The sequence below is a fragment of the Barbatula barbatula genome, assembly GCF_947034865.1.
Source record: "Barbatula barbatula genome assembly, chromosome: 7".
NCBI classification, from domain to species: domain Eukaryota; kingdom Metazoa; phylum Chordata; class Actinopteri; order Cypriniformes; family Nemacheilidae; genus Barbatula; species Barbatula barbatula.
In genome coordinates, this window is record NC_136770.1 from 20,776,466 (window position 1) to 20,795,889 (window position 19,424).

General features: G+C 37.8%; 1 protein-coding gene across 1 annotated transcript in view; it reads left to right on the top strand.

Moving 5' to 3' along the window:
• chl1b (cell adhesion molecule L1-like b) overlaps nt 1-19,067 on the top strand; it is a 41,911-nt gene extending 22,844 nt beyond the window's left edge. The window contains exons 19-26 of the mRNA XM_079461092.1: nt 1,345-1,564; nt 3,333-3,448; nt 3,662-3,866; nt 4,635-4,757; nt 8,023-8,199; nt 14,223-14,354; nt 16,595-16,661; nt 17,630-19,067. Of these exons, the coding sequence (XP_079317218.1) occupies nt 1,345-1,564; nt 3,333-3,448; nt 3,662-3,866; nt 4,635-4,757; nt 8,023-8,199; nt 14,223-14,354; nt 16,595-16,661; nt 17,630-17,828 (1,239 nt within the window). The 3' untranslated portion in view covers nt 17,829-19,067. The remainder of the gene's footprint in view (nt 1-1,344; nt 1,565-3,332; nt 3,449-3,661; nt 3,867-4,634; nt 4,758-8,022; nt 8,200-14,222; nt 14,355-16,594; nt 16,662-17,629) is intronic.
• The last annotated feature ends 357 nt before the right edge of the window (nt 19,068-19,424 follow it).

A 19,424-nucleotide genomic window follows, 5' to 3' on the forward strand; every position in this document is an offset into this window, starting at 1 on the left:
CGATGCTAAACGTTCAATTCCAATAGTCGGCGGTGAGATCTAACATTCAAGGAACTGGAAGAGATAAAGGGGCGCTCTCAAATACTGAATTTCGTTTATTTCTCAGAGGGAACGTGCAAACTAACAGTGTTGCTTTTTAGGTTCCAATTATCGATAAGCGTATTTCCCGAGATAGGAGTTTTGCATTGCAAAACGCCGCTATCTCTATCGCCCTGACGTTGGAAACGTTACAAAGCCCTGCTGAAATTGATCTCTCTGGACACAGGTTTCCAGTAGAAAGAACTCGGTGTGAGGCTTTGATTAAAAAGTAAATAGAAATGGAAACACATTTTGCAGTCTATAGATAGTCTTTTCATAGCACGCACCTACAATTTTTGGAATGATGAGGACTCTTTTTGTTAACTGTGGACATTAATGAAAAATGAATAATTGTATTTGATTCGGTTCATTGCTGACTGGCCATTAAAAGAGCAATGTTGGCTGTTAAACCTCAGAGGTGTTAATAAGTCCATTGTTACGTTATTTGACATCATGCTGACAATGAACCAGGTTTATTGGACTATAACACCAAAGATCCCTTAGCAGTTGTAAAGATAGCAAACCAATGTTCCATGGAAGCCATGAAAGTCTTACTCCTACACAGGCATGTTAATGACTTTATATAGAGATGCACCGATATTTTGCCCAATAATCATTTTTGGTCGATAAAAGCCATTTTTTTAAAAGCTGATTTAAAAACAGCCTGTCAATCAATACAGGACAAGAAAATGCATTGTATATGTGCTCGGTATATAGAAAGTGTTAAGAAACATCACCGGTTTAATGTTCAATATTATTATATGAAATAAATGGTGCCTTATTTTTAAGAGTAAGGGATAACATTTAGAAAGTTAAGAAATATTTATCTTTAGAATCGGCAGATATCACTCAGAATAATAGGCTATCGCTATTGGTGGGGAAATGTAGTATCGGTGAATCTTTATGTACTATGTATGTGTTTGTATGTTTACAAATTAAGGCTGTCACATCGATTAATCGCAATTGCAAAAAATATTTACATTTACTGTATTTATATGTATACGGTATATAAACGCACACACATGCATGTATAACAACTATTTACCTAAATATATACATTCATATTCAAATAGAGTTTATATTATGTATAAATATAAACATTTTAAACATGTTTCTGTCTATTCATGTATATAAATAAACAAGGCACAAACATATTATGTAAACAAACATTTATTAATCACGATGAATCGATTTGACAGCCCTAATACAAATCTAAATAAAGTGACCTAATACAAGTTAACTGAGCTCTTTGTTCTCTCATCACAGCCATTGTCACCCATCGAATGCAACGGACCGGGTTTGGAGTATAAAGTTAGCTACCGGAGACAAGGAACCGAAGACTGGGTGGAACACATCATAAAGAGGCATTCGTTTGTTGTTAAAAACACCCCGACGTTCGTCCTTTACGAAATCAAAATTCAGGCCAAGAACCACGACGGCTGGGGCCCGGACCCCAAAATAATAACCGCGTACTCTGGAGAGGATTGTGAGTAGAGTAACAACCTCTATTGTGTGTGAGTGGTTGAGATGAGCATATGCATTCAAATAAGGCAACGCTATTGACGTTTCCCTCACTGTCAAAGAATCACTCGTGTTTACCTTTGAGAAAAGCAGGTGAAGCTTTTGAAAGATGTCGCTTTTTTTAACCTTTTCTCCTTCTGTACGGGTCTTGTTACATTGCAAATAAGCAATGCCCTGTAAACAAGAACACGCCTCCTTCCAGCGAAGTGCACTACACGTGTGATGAGAATATCAACAAAGCTACAGGGCAGAACGGGCAGATGAAATGTCGTCTCGCCTTTACACAATATCCAAACGGTAGTACTGATACGCCGATTTGTTTTGCTTTATTGAGGATATTAAATTGCACGAGGGGGAACGATTTCCTTACTCGGAGTCTTTGTAGTCGTCCACGGACTGACAAATGAAATGTTATCATGGCTGTGAGCTATTTACGTTTCGACTCTAATTATTCTCCTGCCTTCAGTTTTCTTTTGGAGTTGCCCTCCTGATGTTATCTCAGGTCACTATGACTCAGTGTGCAGTGTGCAGTGTGCTTGCTTTAGTTCCCTTTCCTCATTCATAGTTCCTGTCTTTTAGGTCTTTCTTATCTTAGCGTGACGGGGAGTAACTAACTCAAAATAGCATTGCTTCATTGACGCAAAGCGATAGTTCACTCTAAATGAAAATTCTGTCATTGTAAACCTGTATGACTTTCTTTCTTCTGCAGAACACAAAAGAAGATATTTGGACCCCATTGACTACCATCCACATTCCTCAAAATATCTTCTTTTGTGTCGCACATCCTCTTTTGTGACATGGTAATAGACATGTTTTAAAGGGGTATGAGGGGTAATTTTCATTTTCTGAGTGAACTAGCCCTTTAAATACATTTAGTATGTCAATTTAAATGTTCAAGCTTTTCCAGTAAGCTACTTTTTTAGTATCATACAAATTGTTTTTGTATTATTTGCGTATTACTTTCTACATTCTCATCCCAATTGATTTTTATGTACTAAACTATCTTAATTATTAACCCAAAAAGCCATATATTAAAAATATGTATTGCAATATTATAGCTGCAATCTGTGACTTGCAATTGTGTAACCATAAAATTACACAACAAATCATCATTATAAGCCCAATGTTGAGATGTGGGGTCAAGAGTTCGAACACTGTTGTAATGTACATGCTTAAAATCTGAGTTTTGTTTATGTTTAACTGAAAGAAGTTACAGATTGCAGCTTTTAATAGCTTTAATTGAGTTAGCTACTATTTCTTAGGGGCATATATTGTAGCAAACATGTATCACACAGTAACTACTTTAGTAGCTTGTGGCTTCCAAACAATACTGTTTGCCTGGATATATTCCACATAATCAACTCTCTTCCTTTAGTCGGTGTCTGTGTACCCTATCCGTGATCCTGTGTGTGGCGTTTTGTTTATATGGATTATTTAGATTCGGTAGGGTAAATAACATTTGCGTAGGCAATTTGAGAGGTGAACGAAATGTAGTTACAAATCGTAAAAAACTATACCGTAGTCCATAACTCTGTGTAAATAACTCTTACCCCGCCACTGTTTTTCCCCATGATTACCCGCAAAATTACATTTCTTCATCCTTCTGCCGTGGATACGTCTGAATCTAATTCACAGACATTATCCTCATGTAGAGCAAGTGTAATTTCAGTAAGGTGGCGGTACTGTACAGTGCAGCTATTCGTAATGTTTTTGCATTTGCCGGTTTTCCACAGTCCCCACAGCAGCTCCAGAGGACGTAAGCGTGGAGGTGATGAACAACACCGTGGTGAAGGTCAGATGGGCCCACGTTCACAAGGACAAACTGCATGGACATCTGGGGGGCTATAGGGTAATTCTTCACCACCATTTGTGCATTTAAGCCTCAGTTTAAAAGACCCCTTTTGTGACCTTGCAGCTCCTCTTGTCTCCCAGCGAGACGTCCGAATCGTCCCCATGTGTTCTATATCATAATTAGCGCTGAAAGACAAAGAAGGTGCCACTGCGGGCTTGCTTTCTCATCCATATTTCTCCAACGTGCCTCATAAGTGTTTGCGTGCTGCAGGTGAGCTGGTGGAGGCTGCGCAGCCTTTTGGATTTGAAGAAAACACACGGTGACAAACATACCCTGACATTTTCTGAAGAGAGGACCCATGCGGTGGTAACAGGTCTAAGGCCGTTCTCTGAATACAGCCTCATCGTCATGGCCTTTAACGGCAGAGGAAACGGACCTGGAAGTCACCCGGTCAGTTTCAAAACTCCAGAGGGAGGTGAGTGAGAAAGAGACCCGGTGAACTTTTGATCTAAAAATAATACACTTGGTTTTGTGAGTAATACATGAGCTAGGGTAGTGGTTTTCATTTTAAAGAACCCCATGCTTGACTCTATGCGTGTCTTTGGAGATAAAACAATATGACTCATCTAGCACTCTTTGGTGCTTCTAATGCTCTGTAAAATGAGTAATAAAGTTAAACTACTTTCAGTCGAAAGCATGAAGGAGATCATTGTTTTAAAGCGGTGCTGTAACTGTATATAGAGCTTTTCATCAGACACACGCGCACCTGACCCCCAGGTTAACTTCCGGTTTGTGTTTGGCTAGTGCCTAATAATATTTATATATTTTTTAATTTATGTTTATTCATTTATAATATAATAATTGTATTAAATAAATCATTTGATGAATTTTGTTGTATGTTCGTTTAATTAAATAAACAATCTTTGAATGGGTCCTGTCCGTCTAGCGGTTGAGCTTGGTATCGGAGTCTAATTTCAAAATAATGGATAGACAAGTTTAGCCAAGTAAAGATTTGTGTCGGTTTCTTTTATTGTTATCAGAAATAATCTACGGGCACTCGATTGTTTGTGAATGTGTACCAGAAGTTCAGTTGAGTTTATGTAGTTTTTTATATCCCACCTAAACGTGCAGTAATTGGAATTGTGAAAGAAATGTGGTTTTCCAAATGTTCGTCAAACGTTTTTAAAGAAATTCATTTTAAAGAAATTAAAATATTTATTCTCTCTGTCTCTCTTACTTTTAGTTCCGGGTCAAGTGGTTTCTTTCAGAGCTACAACCATCCAAAAACACAAGGTGACCTTGACCTGGGCTCCTCCCATTGATGCAAATGGAGTTCTTGTTGGCTACATCCTCCAATATCAGCTAAGTACGTGAACATCCATTTTTCATTTTGTTCATAACCGCCGCCATAAAAATCTAAAGCATGCTGCGAAGGCTTTGCGGACGGGTACTAGTAAACAGCTTTTCTTGTGTTTCGTTTACGGCATGGCCCGTGGCACTGGAACATTACAAGACATTTTATAGTGTTCTTACATTAAAAAGTATAATGCTAATGCAGTTAGAGGTTTCAGTGTCATTCAGAGCCATGGGCCAGACTACGTTTTATGACACCATGTTCCCCATGATGCAGATGTCTGAAAACAGCAGAGCGTCCTTTAATGGTTCGCTAATTACGTCGAGCAATGCCTAAATCTTACCACTAGGAGATATTGTTGTGCCATCTTCTACAAGGGTGGCAGCAGTCTTCCATTCATCATAGACTCCCTGGCGTCGTGAATATACTAACTGTGAAGGAACTCTGTAAAACACAGTTGTATGGTGTATTTACTAAATGATTTATGGAAAACAATTACCTAGAGTTGTTTAAGTTGCCTCACTTCATTTGCTTGTTTTTATTATACTGTCCCATTATACGAAATTAAAGACGCACTCGTGAATTAAGAATTCATTTTCTGCATGCGATTGGAGTATACTCGGGTTTTAATTAGAATTTACAGAGAGTAGCACAACTGACTGCATAAACGCAGAAGGTTAACTGCACGACATGAAAGACAAGAAACACTGCGAAGCTGAGAATATCAAGAGATCGTGGGTGGTTTTCTTAGAGGTTGAACGTGTAATGGGATTTCTCTGCCTTTACACACCTTCGCAACGTCAGACAGAATTTCATGCTGTATCTGGGTTGAAAATCATCATTTAATCAAAATGTAAACCCTGCCCGAAATCAGGGCATTGGCTGATAGAGCTGTTGGCTATCCAATCAAATGTCACAATATAGTTTTGTTTTGTTGTATGTTTTGTTTTGTTGTTTTTGTGTTTTGTATTTGCATACCGATACGGTTGGCAGTGCACTGTGTTGAGTAGTAAACCCCCTTGCTTAACTTGGGCTAGTCACCAGCGCCCCGAGACATAATGTCATACCACATAATTAAAATTTATAGGCAAAACTAATACGTTTTATAATATGTCCTCCCCCTAAACTTTTCAAATATTTCTCGCCTCCGGGAGAAAGTGTACACAGAGCAAAATACACTTTAAGAAATTGGTTGCAGATATAAAATCGTTTTTGATACAGCTTTGGAATGACCACATTGTTTTGAAAATAAGACTTTGTTTTACTTTCTCTTAAAAAAATTAATCATACTGCATATGTAAGGTCTAAGCTATTGCATGTCAATAATACAGCCGCCAAATACGTGTTAAGCGAGTTTGATCAGGAGTGAATTGAAACCACCATTCAAATGTTATCAGCTTTTATTCTCACTTGCAAGACTACAATAAATGTTCCTTATATACTGGTTTTCACATTTAGATTAGCGTAAATCATATTAAATTGTACTACAGTTTTCTATTGTATATGCTTTAAAGTGGATCAGGTTACCAGTATAAACATACTTTAGTTACAATATATACACTAAAATATTCAATTTGCAGGCACTACAGCTCCCCCTCGTGTTTTCTTTAAAGATGTACAATAATTGTGAAGATCTGAAACCATCGCGAGGCGGTCAAACAATCGCGATGGGACGATTATTGAATAATCGTGACAGCCCTAATCCCGGCAGGAATGATGAGCAAGCCGGCTACGATGGGAGGTCTCGTCAGCTAATTGTGTTTGATGCTGAGGCCAAGTGTCAGCTTGCGTATCAAATGGACGTTTTCCTCGGGAGAGCTTGCTGAAACCGTTGTGCTCCCTTTGAAGTGGGCTGGCTGAAGTCCCCTTGAAGAAAGCGGCGTGTAAAACATCTGCGAGAGGGCACGCAGCTGCACTCCACAAATGGAAAATAGCAATTGGGATTAAAGTGCCATCGCACATATGGCAAGCAGCCAGATTAAGCCACGCTGGAATCGTAGAGTTAACATCTCGCATGTTGCAAATTACTTTTACTGTTTTGTGTATTGTTTATTTGGAGAGAAACAGGATCCTACTGGAATAAAAAGGGACTCGAACCTGCAGCTGTTAGTTTCGAGTGCTGCACACATGTGTTCTGCGTTTGTAAATAGTCTGATCTTCCCTTTGTCAGAATGCCTGCCTGGTAAGAAATAATGTAAACGTATTTGGTTTGTTGGGTGAGGTAAACAGGCGGAAAAAAAACAGATTTGCATAAAAATATCAGATCAGTGCATTAGACCTTGCAGTGTAAATGCAGTTTAATAGACCTGCTGCTGTTTATAACAGTGTGTTGTTAATGTTAATCAAACAACAATATTGACTGAAGAAAAATGTGAGCCGTTTAATGCGCCTAATTTTAGTTTACTTTGCGATTGTTAATTTACTGTTAATTACTTGAAAAATTGAACAACGATTGAATGCTGCATGCTATTATGTGTATGTACAATATACCATCTCACAACATACTATATCATATCTTATATATCACAATCTTTTGACATTAACCATAATATCGATACCCATGATTTAACAATATTGTGTTATACACATACCGTAACACAATCAAAACTACCTGAAGAGTCACGATGGTTTCAAACAGTCTCTCTGCCTCCATACACATACCAAATAACAAACAAAACACAAAATAAACAATATTTAAGAAGACTTTAACTGCTGTCATAATTGATAAAAAAAGTACACATTCCCTAACATATATAAGTGATATATACTAGGTCCATCACAAACCTGTGTCCATTAGCCAACAGCTCTTGTGCGTCCGACCAGCCCACTGCACTACAGATACAACATATTTACAGTATATATCACTTTTTGAAATAGTTGCATTATCTGCTGTGGTATTGATGATTGTGAGATTTCACGGGTATCGGTGTCCCCTACTCACATTTTAATATTGTGACAACCCTGGTGCAAACTGTCAGTGGGTGTCTGGGTGAATCTGAATTTGACCTCCGGATGATGCATCGCATCTGACATTTCCATGCTGTGACCTTCCTGTAGCCAGTTCAGCTGAGATACAAACACAACACTGAGCCTGACATAGTGAATCAGTGATCTCCTATGGCTTTTAATTTAATATATTCTGGTCATTTAGATTTAAATATAGATCATTTCACTCCTGGATAGAACCCATATCCCTTCGAAGACTAAATGCAGACTTAAAACAGCATGCCTGAAATTCACTTCATGCGTCTAACCTGTTTTTACTTCTCCTCTTTAGTAAACAACACAGTGGAAGTTGGTCCTTTGATGACCCTGAACATCTCTGCAGACAGCAATAAGTTGCACCTCCATGACTTGGAAGCGCTGAGCAGATACAAGTTCTATCTGCGGAGCTGCACGCTGGTGGGCTGCGGCCCGGCGGCCAGCGAAGAGTGCACCACAGTCCCCGAAGCGAGTAAGTACGGCTAACTGCAGCTCAGGGGTGGGGTCGGCTTTTGGCAGTCCACAGGACAGACGCTCGGCACTTTGACATGGGTGACCAAGTTGCAGTTGTTATGGGCATCGACCCGGGGACATTAATTCGACCTCCCATTTCACATAGCTTTTCATATGCCCATCTAAGCATTTCTTTACGGCTAAACAATATCATAACGGAATGCGACCGACTTGCATTCATCACTGTCTCGGAAGACCGAGCGCTTATTGATTTGGGGGTATATGCTAGAGAAATGGAAGCAAACACAATGTGTCGTCTTTGGGGACGAAAAAGCAAGATTGTTATTATTCCAGACGTCAGGTGCTAATCAACATGAAAGAAATTATCAAAGGAAACAACACAAGTGTGAATTTACAGCATACTTATCTTGAGAAAGGGTTCACCGTATCACGGGCGGTTAACAGATTGTTGATAAATTGCTGTTTATTTTCGTTTGACTGAGGATTCGCGCAGGAAACTGGATTTCAGAAGACATTTGATCAAGACGAAAATCCCGAGGTGTTATACCAATACTGTAGAGCTAAAGAAACAGTCAAGAAAATAAATGACTGCTCTGATGTAAAAGGAGATATCATGACCGGTGTGCTCCGAGAGAAAAAGACTTTCAGAAAGTCTGATTAAAAGTAAAGCTACAGATATATACAGCATATACAAAGACACCAGAATCGTTGTTTGTTACAGTTTTTACGTTAATTCCATTTTAATAGTTAAAGGGACAGTTCACCCAAATATAAACATTCTTTCTTCGTTCACCCACCCTCGACTTGGTCCAAATCTGTATCAATTCCTTTGTTCTGATGAACACAGAAAACGATATTTGGAAGAATGCTTGTAACTATAAAACAAGAAGTGTCAGAAGTGGTCAGAAGTGCCCCAGAACTTTTTGCTTTCCTATATTTATTAAAATATATTCTTTTGTGCTCAACAGAAATTTTCATTCAATGGTAGTCAATGGTGGCCAAGAACTGTTTGGTTACAAGCATTCTTCCAAATATATTTTTTTGTCTTCATCCCCCAAGTTTTCTTATATTTATGCATGTGGTAGCTTTAAGATATACATTTATTTTGAGTATGTGTGTTCCCTGGGTATCGAACCCACAACCTTTGTGATGCTGATGCAATGCTCCACATCATAAATTTCCGGAATGTGACAGGAGTGTGTAAATTCCAGTGTACATTATATATCATGGTACCATGGTACTGTGAAAATATGTGTTTGAAACGAAAAGCACGCTTTATTTCACTGGTAATACAGCAAAGCGTTTAACAAATGATAGCTTCAGCGTCCGTATCTTGTCTTACATCACTATTTTACATTTAAAAGTATGACCTCATATTTTTAAATGTTTTCCATGCTTCTCGCTTTTGCACTCTTGCTGAATGTTTGGCAGCAGGCACCGCTGTCACTTGAAACGTTTCTGAACTAAATTCCTGTTGTCCTTGTAATATGTCTGTTTCACCGCTTTATTGCTTTTGTTTTACCAGCTTCAACAGATGTGGCCTCTTTCAACATCAGTACGAAGTCTTCTCTTCTCTTTAGCTCTAGAAATAGTGCCTTAGTACTGTAGACTATAGTACCAAACTAGTTCTATAGTACTCGTAGAAGAATGCATGTGGGAATCACTTTTGTAGAGCAGTGAAGTGTGCATTTCTGGCATTGGTGTGTTACCCAATAATAGCTTTGTGTATTGGGTAGTTGTTAAGGGGATAGTTTACGCCAAAATGAGAATTATTTGATCAGTTATGCCATTCCAAACATGTGTGACTTTCCTCTGTAGAACACAAAAGAAGATATTTTGAAGAATGTTATTAACACTGGACTCCATTGACTTCCATTGTATGGACACACTACCACTATGACATTTCTCACAATATCTTCTTTTATGTTCTACAGAAGTAAGAGTCAAATACAGGTTTGAAATGTAATGATGACAGAACTTTTATTTTGGGCTGAACTTTCCCTTTAAGTAACAATCGTAACATTAACATCATGCGCAGTGTTTTATGTTATCTAACGCTAACTTGCGCAGTTTTTCAATGCCATCAAATAATGTTTCAGTTTAACTAACATAGCCCATTTTTGTATTTCATTTAGTTGTTTAGTAATATTTTCTACATCGTTTTTAGCAGCAATCGCTAACCTGTTCATATTCACTTCACTAGTCTAGAAAAAGTGCAAACTGTTCAAAAACTCTTTCTTTCCAGGAAAATCCGGCCCGCAGTTTCCTTCAAGAAAAACTACTGTTTCCCCTGTGGCTAATGCAACTCTTTCCTCCATAGGTATTAAAAACACAAAAGCAAGTGTCCACCTATATAACAAATGTTCTCTTATTAGTTCCAAGAAGATTAAAGATTTGTCACATACATAGTATATAGGGAATATACAACCTGCAGTGAAATGTACAGTAGGTATGAATAAAGTTCCATTTTGTACATTTGTACAGGCACTTTCACAAGTACAGTGTCGCAGGTTAAACCCTTTTGGGGTTAAGAACGGGATCTATATTTGGTCCAAAGTGTCAATGACTGCTCAGCGGGGGACTATCAGGGGAATGAAAGCAGCGCTGATGTGTCGCAGTAGTGTTTCAGTAAAGGTGTGAGTCTTGGGTCTGTTGATCTTTGAATGTTGGCACCTAAGTGTCTAAGTGGGAGCTGTTAGGATTCACAGATCAGGCTCTTTCAGCATTTAAGTTCCCCCAAACATCGCTTCCAGGGATTAACCCTGCAAGACACATGACGTGATGTTTCCTCCCTCCCGCCGCAGTGCCAGATGCCGAACGCCAAACCTGCAGCTACCTCACTCAATAGTGTCACAAACGGTGTCATACCTCAATGGCGATTATCGCGGTTCTGAGATAACGGGGTGGACGGACGCGCATCACGGTTAGAGCACGTCCTGCAGTGCAGATGGATTCCTGAAAAGAGAAGTCTAAGAATAAATGTGTTTCATTTGCATGTAATGCCCGGAGGGGGGAGGTGTCGGGTGATTGAGATGTGTGGTAAACTGTCTTGACGGCAGACAACAGTCCGCCTAATTGCTACACCTGAAGGTGATGAAAACACAAGTTATCTTTGATTGATACACCTCTGGTGAAACCACGTGTCGGTCGCAATTGTCTTAAGCGAATTGGTTTGGTTTCTTAAATGAGACTTGAGAAAAAAAATCTCATCATTTTTTTCTGTCGTCCAGACTAATAAACCCGTTGTTACATGGGGTTGTTGATTAGTCGTTTAATTACCGAAGATTTTTTCAGATTTTTTTCACACTTTATTTATTTATCTGTCACATTACATCATGTGAATTTCCTTGAGATGTGAATAAATCAATGAGTTTCCAGCGCTATTTGATCTGTTTGCCGACATGAAATGTGACGGCAAGAAATATTTAACCATAGATTTATTGTGTAGTTGTTCTCCACACATGCGAATCATATCTTACAGCGCTGTTGCATTTCTTCGTGTCATTGACTAACCCTCTCCGTCATTTCTCTCCACTCTCAGCTGCGTTCAATATTAGCACATCAGTTAGTCACAACTTTGCAAATATTGGTTGGATTTCAGTTGCTGAGCAAACGGATTCAGAGTTGCATGTTGCGTTTGTGAATAACCGTAAGCCCCTCTTACTGTTTCTTTGTAGTGCCATTTGTTCAGTATGCTAAAGAGTCAAATATAGTCACATAAATATAAAGTATGTTTTATTGAATTATATTGTTCTTCTGCTTTTCTTTTGCACAAGATTATGCTGTGTTCGGAATGGCGTGTTAGCATACTAAATGTAGTAGTGATCCTGCAGTATGTGTGGGTTGTATGTTATTCACAATATGCAATCACATTCAAAGACTGCCTTCTACATATTAGAATTATGTAGAATTATTTATTATTAGATATTCACAGCATATAGTGAAATGAATTTGGTACCTATAGCGCTAAATTCGTACATTTTGACCTAATATTTCCAGCGTGATGAATTAACTTAACTGGTGTGTCACATTATTACGCCATTGACAATAATAATTATGTTAATAACAGTGATTATTGATATCATGTTAACACCAATATTATATATTTGTTTTATTCCTTGTAAATAATTCAGCGCTAGCATCTGGTTGACAATTCAAAGTAATAGGTGGATGATTTACACTCATGTACCAATGGTTATCCAAAAAAAAAAAATGAAGATGAATTTGAATAATGCAGGGCTCCAGACACATAAGAAACAGTTTTTGGGGCAGCGCAAGCACTTTTTACAAGTACTTGTGTATGTGCGACCTGCAAATTAAAAATTATAGTGTGCAGGCTGTGTGTGATAGTCAACTGCGCGGGTCACCGATGTTTCCCGCTGCCGCACAATCCAGGTCGTCATGGACAGGTTTACACACACACAACAGGAGCACATTACTACGAGACGCTGTTTGCTGTGATATATTCCTTGAACCCGACGAGGATTTGAGTGAATAATTGAATAATTGCATTGCAGGCTGATTGAAGGTGTGCCACTAACTTTTTGCTTTCAGTCAGGGGCAACAGAGCTCCTAGTAAAAAAAAGTTAGTCTGGAACCCTGTAATAGCATTGTTACATATACCGTGATCATATTGTGAGTGACCAAATTTGTGCAAGATAATCATGTAGTGCGAATGGGATATTGCGACAGTCTCAAACTAAACTACATTATCAAGTGTGATTTTTTTACATCTTCGTGACACGTTTTTTTATTACACCGTACATAATTTTTTCCTCACTGTTTTAAACATTGTAGTTAGGTAGGCGGGATGAGAGCCGTGATATGAGGCCTCGAATCCCGGCTCTCCCGCCTACCTCACTACAAACATAAAATGTGATTGTGTAAATATAGAATATTACAGTTTTAAATGGCATCATTTTAACGGCATAATATTTTACATAAGGTTTGATTGAAGTCCGTATGAGTAAACTAGTACTCCATTCTGAACACAGCCTTCAATTTTAAATTTGTATAGCATTACTATATATTTATCTTTTTTATTTACGGTGTACCACTAAATATTTAGAGTTCATGTATATTGCGGGCCAAACAGTAAATTATTATAAAGTGTCGGACTAAAGCCTTATATGTCTAATTTTAATTGTAGTTTTATTCATATTTAAAATTAGCTTTACTTTTAGATTTTTTGTATTTATGTTTATTTTAGTTAATATAAACATTTAGGTTTATTTTAGCAATTTTGGTTTTTGCTTTTGTCATTTTAATATTTCTTTGTTTATATTTTTATGTTGCTATAAAATATGAATTCATTTTTATTTTTGTTTTATTTTAGTGTTTGTTTATCATTATAATTGTAGTGCTTCAAACTTATTTCAGTTTATTTATGAGGCAACACCCTTGCAAATATTTAGCCAATAAAAAGTATGTCAACTTTTAACGACACAGTGTTTTTTCATTTCTCAGATAAAAGAGATAAAAGCTTTAAGTCCAACAGAGATGATACACTGTATCTCTAGGCAGTAGAGATCTGATAGCATTGAATACTAACATCACCCCACCCACTATGTAAGTCTTATAGGTGAAGGTAATTGGACGATATCCGATGCGCTAAACTCTTCTAAGACTTTCCACATCATTGAAGGGCTTGAACCCGGGACTCAGTACACAGTGCGTCTTTTGACTAAAAGCTGGCTCGATAACTCTAGTATATTTGAAGACGTGAGGAGAAGAAAGTCTCCAAGATAACAGAAAAGCAAAAAAAAACTCCTCATCTCATCAAGCGGACAAGCGACATCTCATAATGCGATTATCATGTGTGGTGCGTTTCATGTCCATCCAAGAGCATGTGTTCTGAGGACGTGTTATAAAGAAATATCCTTTATCAGCCAACGCCATTAATTAATCAGACAAGCAGTCTGTCCGTTTAATATTAATATCCGCACATTTCCATTCCAGAGTTGCCTCTCATAGTGTCACGTGTTTTCCGCCAGTGTTAAAAGAACGTTTTGTGTCCCACAGGTTTGGCCAGTATTCACGGTGGCATCTCCAACCAGGGCTGGTTCATCGGACTCATGTGCGCCATAGCGCTGCTCACCCTCATCGTTCTCATAGCCTGCTTCGTCAACCGAAACAAAGGAGGAAAATACTCAGGTATTCTCTCACGGAATCATGCCGGTGTCACAAATGGCAGAGACCTGAGAAATTGCGAATGTCAGCTGAACTGAGTCAGATGGTACAACAATTGTCTTAAATGATGGAGATTGCAAGGATGAAAAAGAAACACGCTTAATGAGAAGCAGAAATGCACACAGAAAAACATTTGAATATCAAATTCACGCCTTGATGATCACAGTAAGGCATGAGAGGTGTTGATGCATTTATATTTAGAACGTTTTGCACATTCTCTTTGGGGGCTGCAAATTGGGTTTGATTTAAGGTTCCTGCGTTTGGCATTGTTGTATTTTTTTAACAGTCTCCCAAATCATGTTACCTTTAGAACTGTGAAAGTTTTGTAATTACTGCGTAGAAACAGCATGAGCCATTTTCTTAAACAGAAAATAGATTTTAATGGAGCGTCGGCTATGAGCAATACTGTTTGTGATTAGAGTTGGATAGTACATTTTTCATGTATCTGTGCTTTATCTGAGTGGTTTATACTTTGGAAAACATCGTTTTACTACATTATAAAGAATATATCATACTTTTTTCCACTAGCCTTGTTTTACCTTAATAGTACATCATTTCAATTACATTTTTGAGTAAAATATTTAAGAAATTGATGTGGAGAAGGATAAAGTTAAAAAGCCTTTATTAAGTGTGGCTTAAGTCATTTAAAATATGAGCCAACATGTTTCGACCAACAACTGGTCTTCCTCAGGGCAAAGTATCACAAAGGATGAGAATGACATCAAATTATAAATAACCTCACACCCACAGTCACACAATGGAATATTCAATTAACCTAATCAAGCCTTCTACAATCAATTAAGCCAATTAGGCAATCAGGTCTACAGGATAGGAGAACATCCATAATTGGCAACACAGTAAATAAAGAGAACCAAGAAAAGAAATACCCCTCAACGTAGGTCATCTGGAGAGGAAAATAACAAGTTTTGAGCATACATAAAGACATAAATACGTATTAGGCAAACCCAATATATTCATACTGTTGTATGAATTGTCCTCATTGTACTAATATCATTCCCTGTAAAAGTTGCCTAATACGTATTTATGTCTTTATGTATGCTCAAAACTTGTTATTTTCCTCTCCAGATGACCTACGTTGAGGGGTATTTCTTTTCATGGTTCTCTTTATTTACTGTGTTGCCAATTATGGATGTTCTCCTATCCTGTAGACCTGATTGCCTAATTGGCTTAATTGATTGTAGAAGGCTTGAGTAGGTTAATTGAATATTCCATTGTGTGACTGTGGGTGTGAGGTTATTTATAATTTGATGTCATTCTCATCCTTTGTGATACTTTGCCCTGAGGAAGACCAGTTGTTGGTCGAAACATGTTGGCTCATATTTTAAATGACTTAAGCCACACTTAATAAAGGCTTTTTAACTTTATCCTTCTCCACATCATATTTGACTGAGTGCCTGGGACCCGCTTTTTGTTCCGATTTTGCTTGTTCCCTACCCCAAGAGCACCTATCCCAGACTTTTCAACTTCACCTGAGCGCCTGGTTGAACCTCTTCTTATTTAAGAAATTGCTTGATTTTTTATGTACTTTAGTATTAAAGTACTTTTAAATAAAGTGGAGTGAAAAGTATGATATATGCTTTATAATGAAAAAGTATTTTAAGTATTTTCCTTAAGTAAAAAAAGACTTCTCCGCTTCTATTTATAAGGTAGGTTAAAAATGTCTACATTTTTAGAATATGAAAAGCCATTGCAGCTAGGGTTGGTTATCGAAAATCAACTCGATAAGTTAGAATACAAATACTTGATATGAAATTGAAATTTGAAATAAATTCCTATGTACACTTTTTTCAGAAGTGTGCATGTGTTAATCTCAATAATGCCCTCAAGAAAATTCACCATATTTTTTACTAAAGTAACCATAGTTTAACTCGGGTATTGTCGTTTAAAGCAGAGTAACCACAAAATGAACAGTTGTTTTATTTTAGCCATCAATGTGTAACCATGATATTTGTAGACAAACTTTGGTTATACAAAATGTAATAAATAAGGCAGAACATGGTTGTATCAATCATTTTTTTATTTTGCACATATTAACCATGGATGCATTTTATTCTCCCTTCAATTGATTACACTATAACTGCCTATTAACCATACGTTTTAATATATTTTTATATTTATTTGACTACAAAATCAGAAATGTTTGTTAGTCTAAGAAAATTCCAATAATCTCTTATTTTGTTCAGTGAAAGAAAAAGAGGATCTCCACCCAGATCTGGAGTCTCCGGGCATAAACGACGACACCGAATACAGGTATTTCACGACCAAACCAACCGTTTACAGTCTCTATAGAGAAACCTCTGACACTATTTCCTTTTAATTTGTGCATTTTTTTCTGGTCTGAAAGCAAGCACCAAACCAGGCCGAGCTCTGGACGTGCAGCAAGCTAAAGTAACCGCCACACGTACAGTACGTGCTAAACAATAACAACAGAAATAATGTTGTTCACACATCAATACCATTGATGTGTTACTGTTTCACGTGGTGCTTTGTGAGTAGCTTAGACGTTCACGCTACGCATGTAGCACATCACAGACAACCGCTTCTAGTGAAAACATCATTGTTGACAGAAAAGCTGTCCGATGATCTTCAGGGAACATGGGAAAAACAATCACTTATCTCCGGGGTAGCAATGTCTTTGTATTTGTAGTGACAATTACAAAATTCAACTGATTTGAGATCATCCAAGTGCTCATGATAAATTGGAAAGAAGTCGCCCGGCACTTGTGTTGAGGATATGTGTTGAGATGGGATTTCACTTATACTGTAGGTCGAGTCAGGTCCATGCATGCTCAATAGGTCACATATGGCAGGCACTTTCTTTTAGGCACTTATGGAGCCCAAGTGGTAATAAATCATAAATGAGCTGATTTTAGTCAGGTTTGTGGTTATGTAAGCACACGCACTTAGGTCTGAAACTGAAAGTGTTTTCTCTTTTAAAGTGACAGTTCACCCAAAAATTCTGTCACTCTCGTCATTTCAAACCTGTGTGAACCTGGGTAAATAAACGATGACAGAATTGTATTTTTTGGGTGAACTATCCCTTTAAAATTCATCGTCCTATCTTCATAAATATGTAGCATCTATATGTGCATCTATGTGCATCTAATGTGGAATAGTCACAAAAAAGATTTTAAAATCTAAACTCACAAATGTTATTGAGCCTGCTCCAAAAGTGTCCAACAAAGTCGTGATGTTCTGTGTTTCCCTGTCTTACACAGCGACAATGATGAGAAACCACTGAAAGGCAGCCTGCATTCCCTCAATGGCGACTTGAAAGCAGACAGCGGAGATAGCATGGTGGACTACGGCGAAGAGGACGCTCACTTTAATGAGGACGGCTCCTTTATTGGCGAATACTCCGGATGCAAGGAAAGGGTCTCCATGGAAATCAAGGGAAACAATCAGAGCACGGCGTAATGGAGCGCAGACGAATTATTTCTCGGACAAGCTCTCACAAAAGGTCAGTCTGAAGGGAGTAGGAGGAGGAAACGGCAAAGCGTCGGCGTAATGGAACCCGAAGGACATTTTCGCAATTAATGTGTTATCGTCAAACTCTCAGTCATACTCACATCATTTTATGTACGGGGCTTAGTTTGTTTTCGTTTGCCTACTGTAACTGATCGACCATCCGTTGTGTATACTTGTGGGGTGTTTTTTATGCATCAAATCATCGGAGCTTCCGAAACGTAGTTTTTGTCAACGCAAACTCCGACGGCCTACGAGAGGAGAAAGTTCCCACGTTTCTGGCTTCTTCTGCATTCATGTCATCCAAGCGAGTTTTACGTCAGGGTATGAACTTTGTATTTTTATTTTTCCATTCGAGACAAATTTTATTGACATTTTATATTTCAGATACTGTGTACTGTGCATTTGTTAAATATGGGTTATTATGTGTATAAAGTTGTTGCTTCAATAATCACCTTCTGTTGGAATCCAAAAATGCGCGAGGTAAAATAAGGGTCGACTTACTCAGTCTCACATGCTTTTGAGCATTTCGCACAATAGGATGATGTCAATTAACGGTTCAGGCTGTACTAACAAGACGCATAGCCACATTTACATTACAGCACTGCTTCTAACCCATATTACTGTATGTTAATTAGACACATATATAATTTAAACACGGCTGAAAAAACAAACGCCACGTTTTGCCTTGTTGTTCTGGGAAGTGTTGCGTAATTAATTACATTGTTTGGTTATGTGATACAGGGTTGGAATTCCACAAGTCCGTGTTGACATTATGAATTATGTCGAATATAAATGTGTGACCCAGTGACCAGGCACAAGTCGCAAAATCTAATTTGGAGAAAATGAGCATCAAAGATTGATTTCAGCCATTAATTCACTATGATTTCAATCTTTGGCTTGACTCTGTCAGTATTAAAGATACCAAGGTTAAATTTTCACAGAATCTTCTTTACATTGTTGAATGTTTTTTTTGGAAATCACAAAACATGACTTAAGCTTGGTTTTCACAGACTGGGTCACATATTTCAAAAGTTCTCCAGAAACCAGAACTTGATCAGAATGGCTCCACACTTGTATTTTTGTTTTCAAGAAATGTGTCTGTACAAACATTCTGTTTGCATGTTTAAAGCTGTTGAATGAGCTTTGTGCACAAATTTGACATTAAATTGTATCATTTGTTTCTCCGTCCTGGCGTTGATGACTCCTTCATGCCTTTATTCCTTTTGAAAGCTCGAGGTTAATTAATCTTTGATCATCTTAGCCTTGTTTGAGAATGTTTTACACATATTTCATTCATGTATATATGATCCTGGAGCCAGTCATAAGTAGCATGGGAATATTTGTAGCAATAGCCAACAAAACATAGATCAAAATGATAGATTTTGATTAAGATCATGTTCCTTGAAGATATTTCGTGATCGTAAATATATAAAAACATTATTTTTGTGAATGGTCGCAAACAAAAATGGCCAGACACATGCCTACAAACTTTGCTCGTTGCTGACGCTCTTTGGGAATTACCCACTGAGGTTTGGTATCTATGTA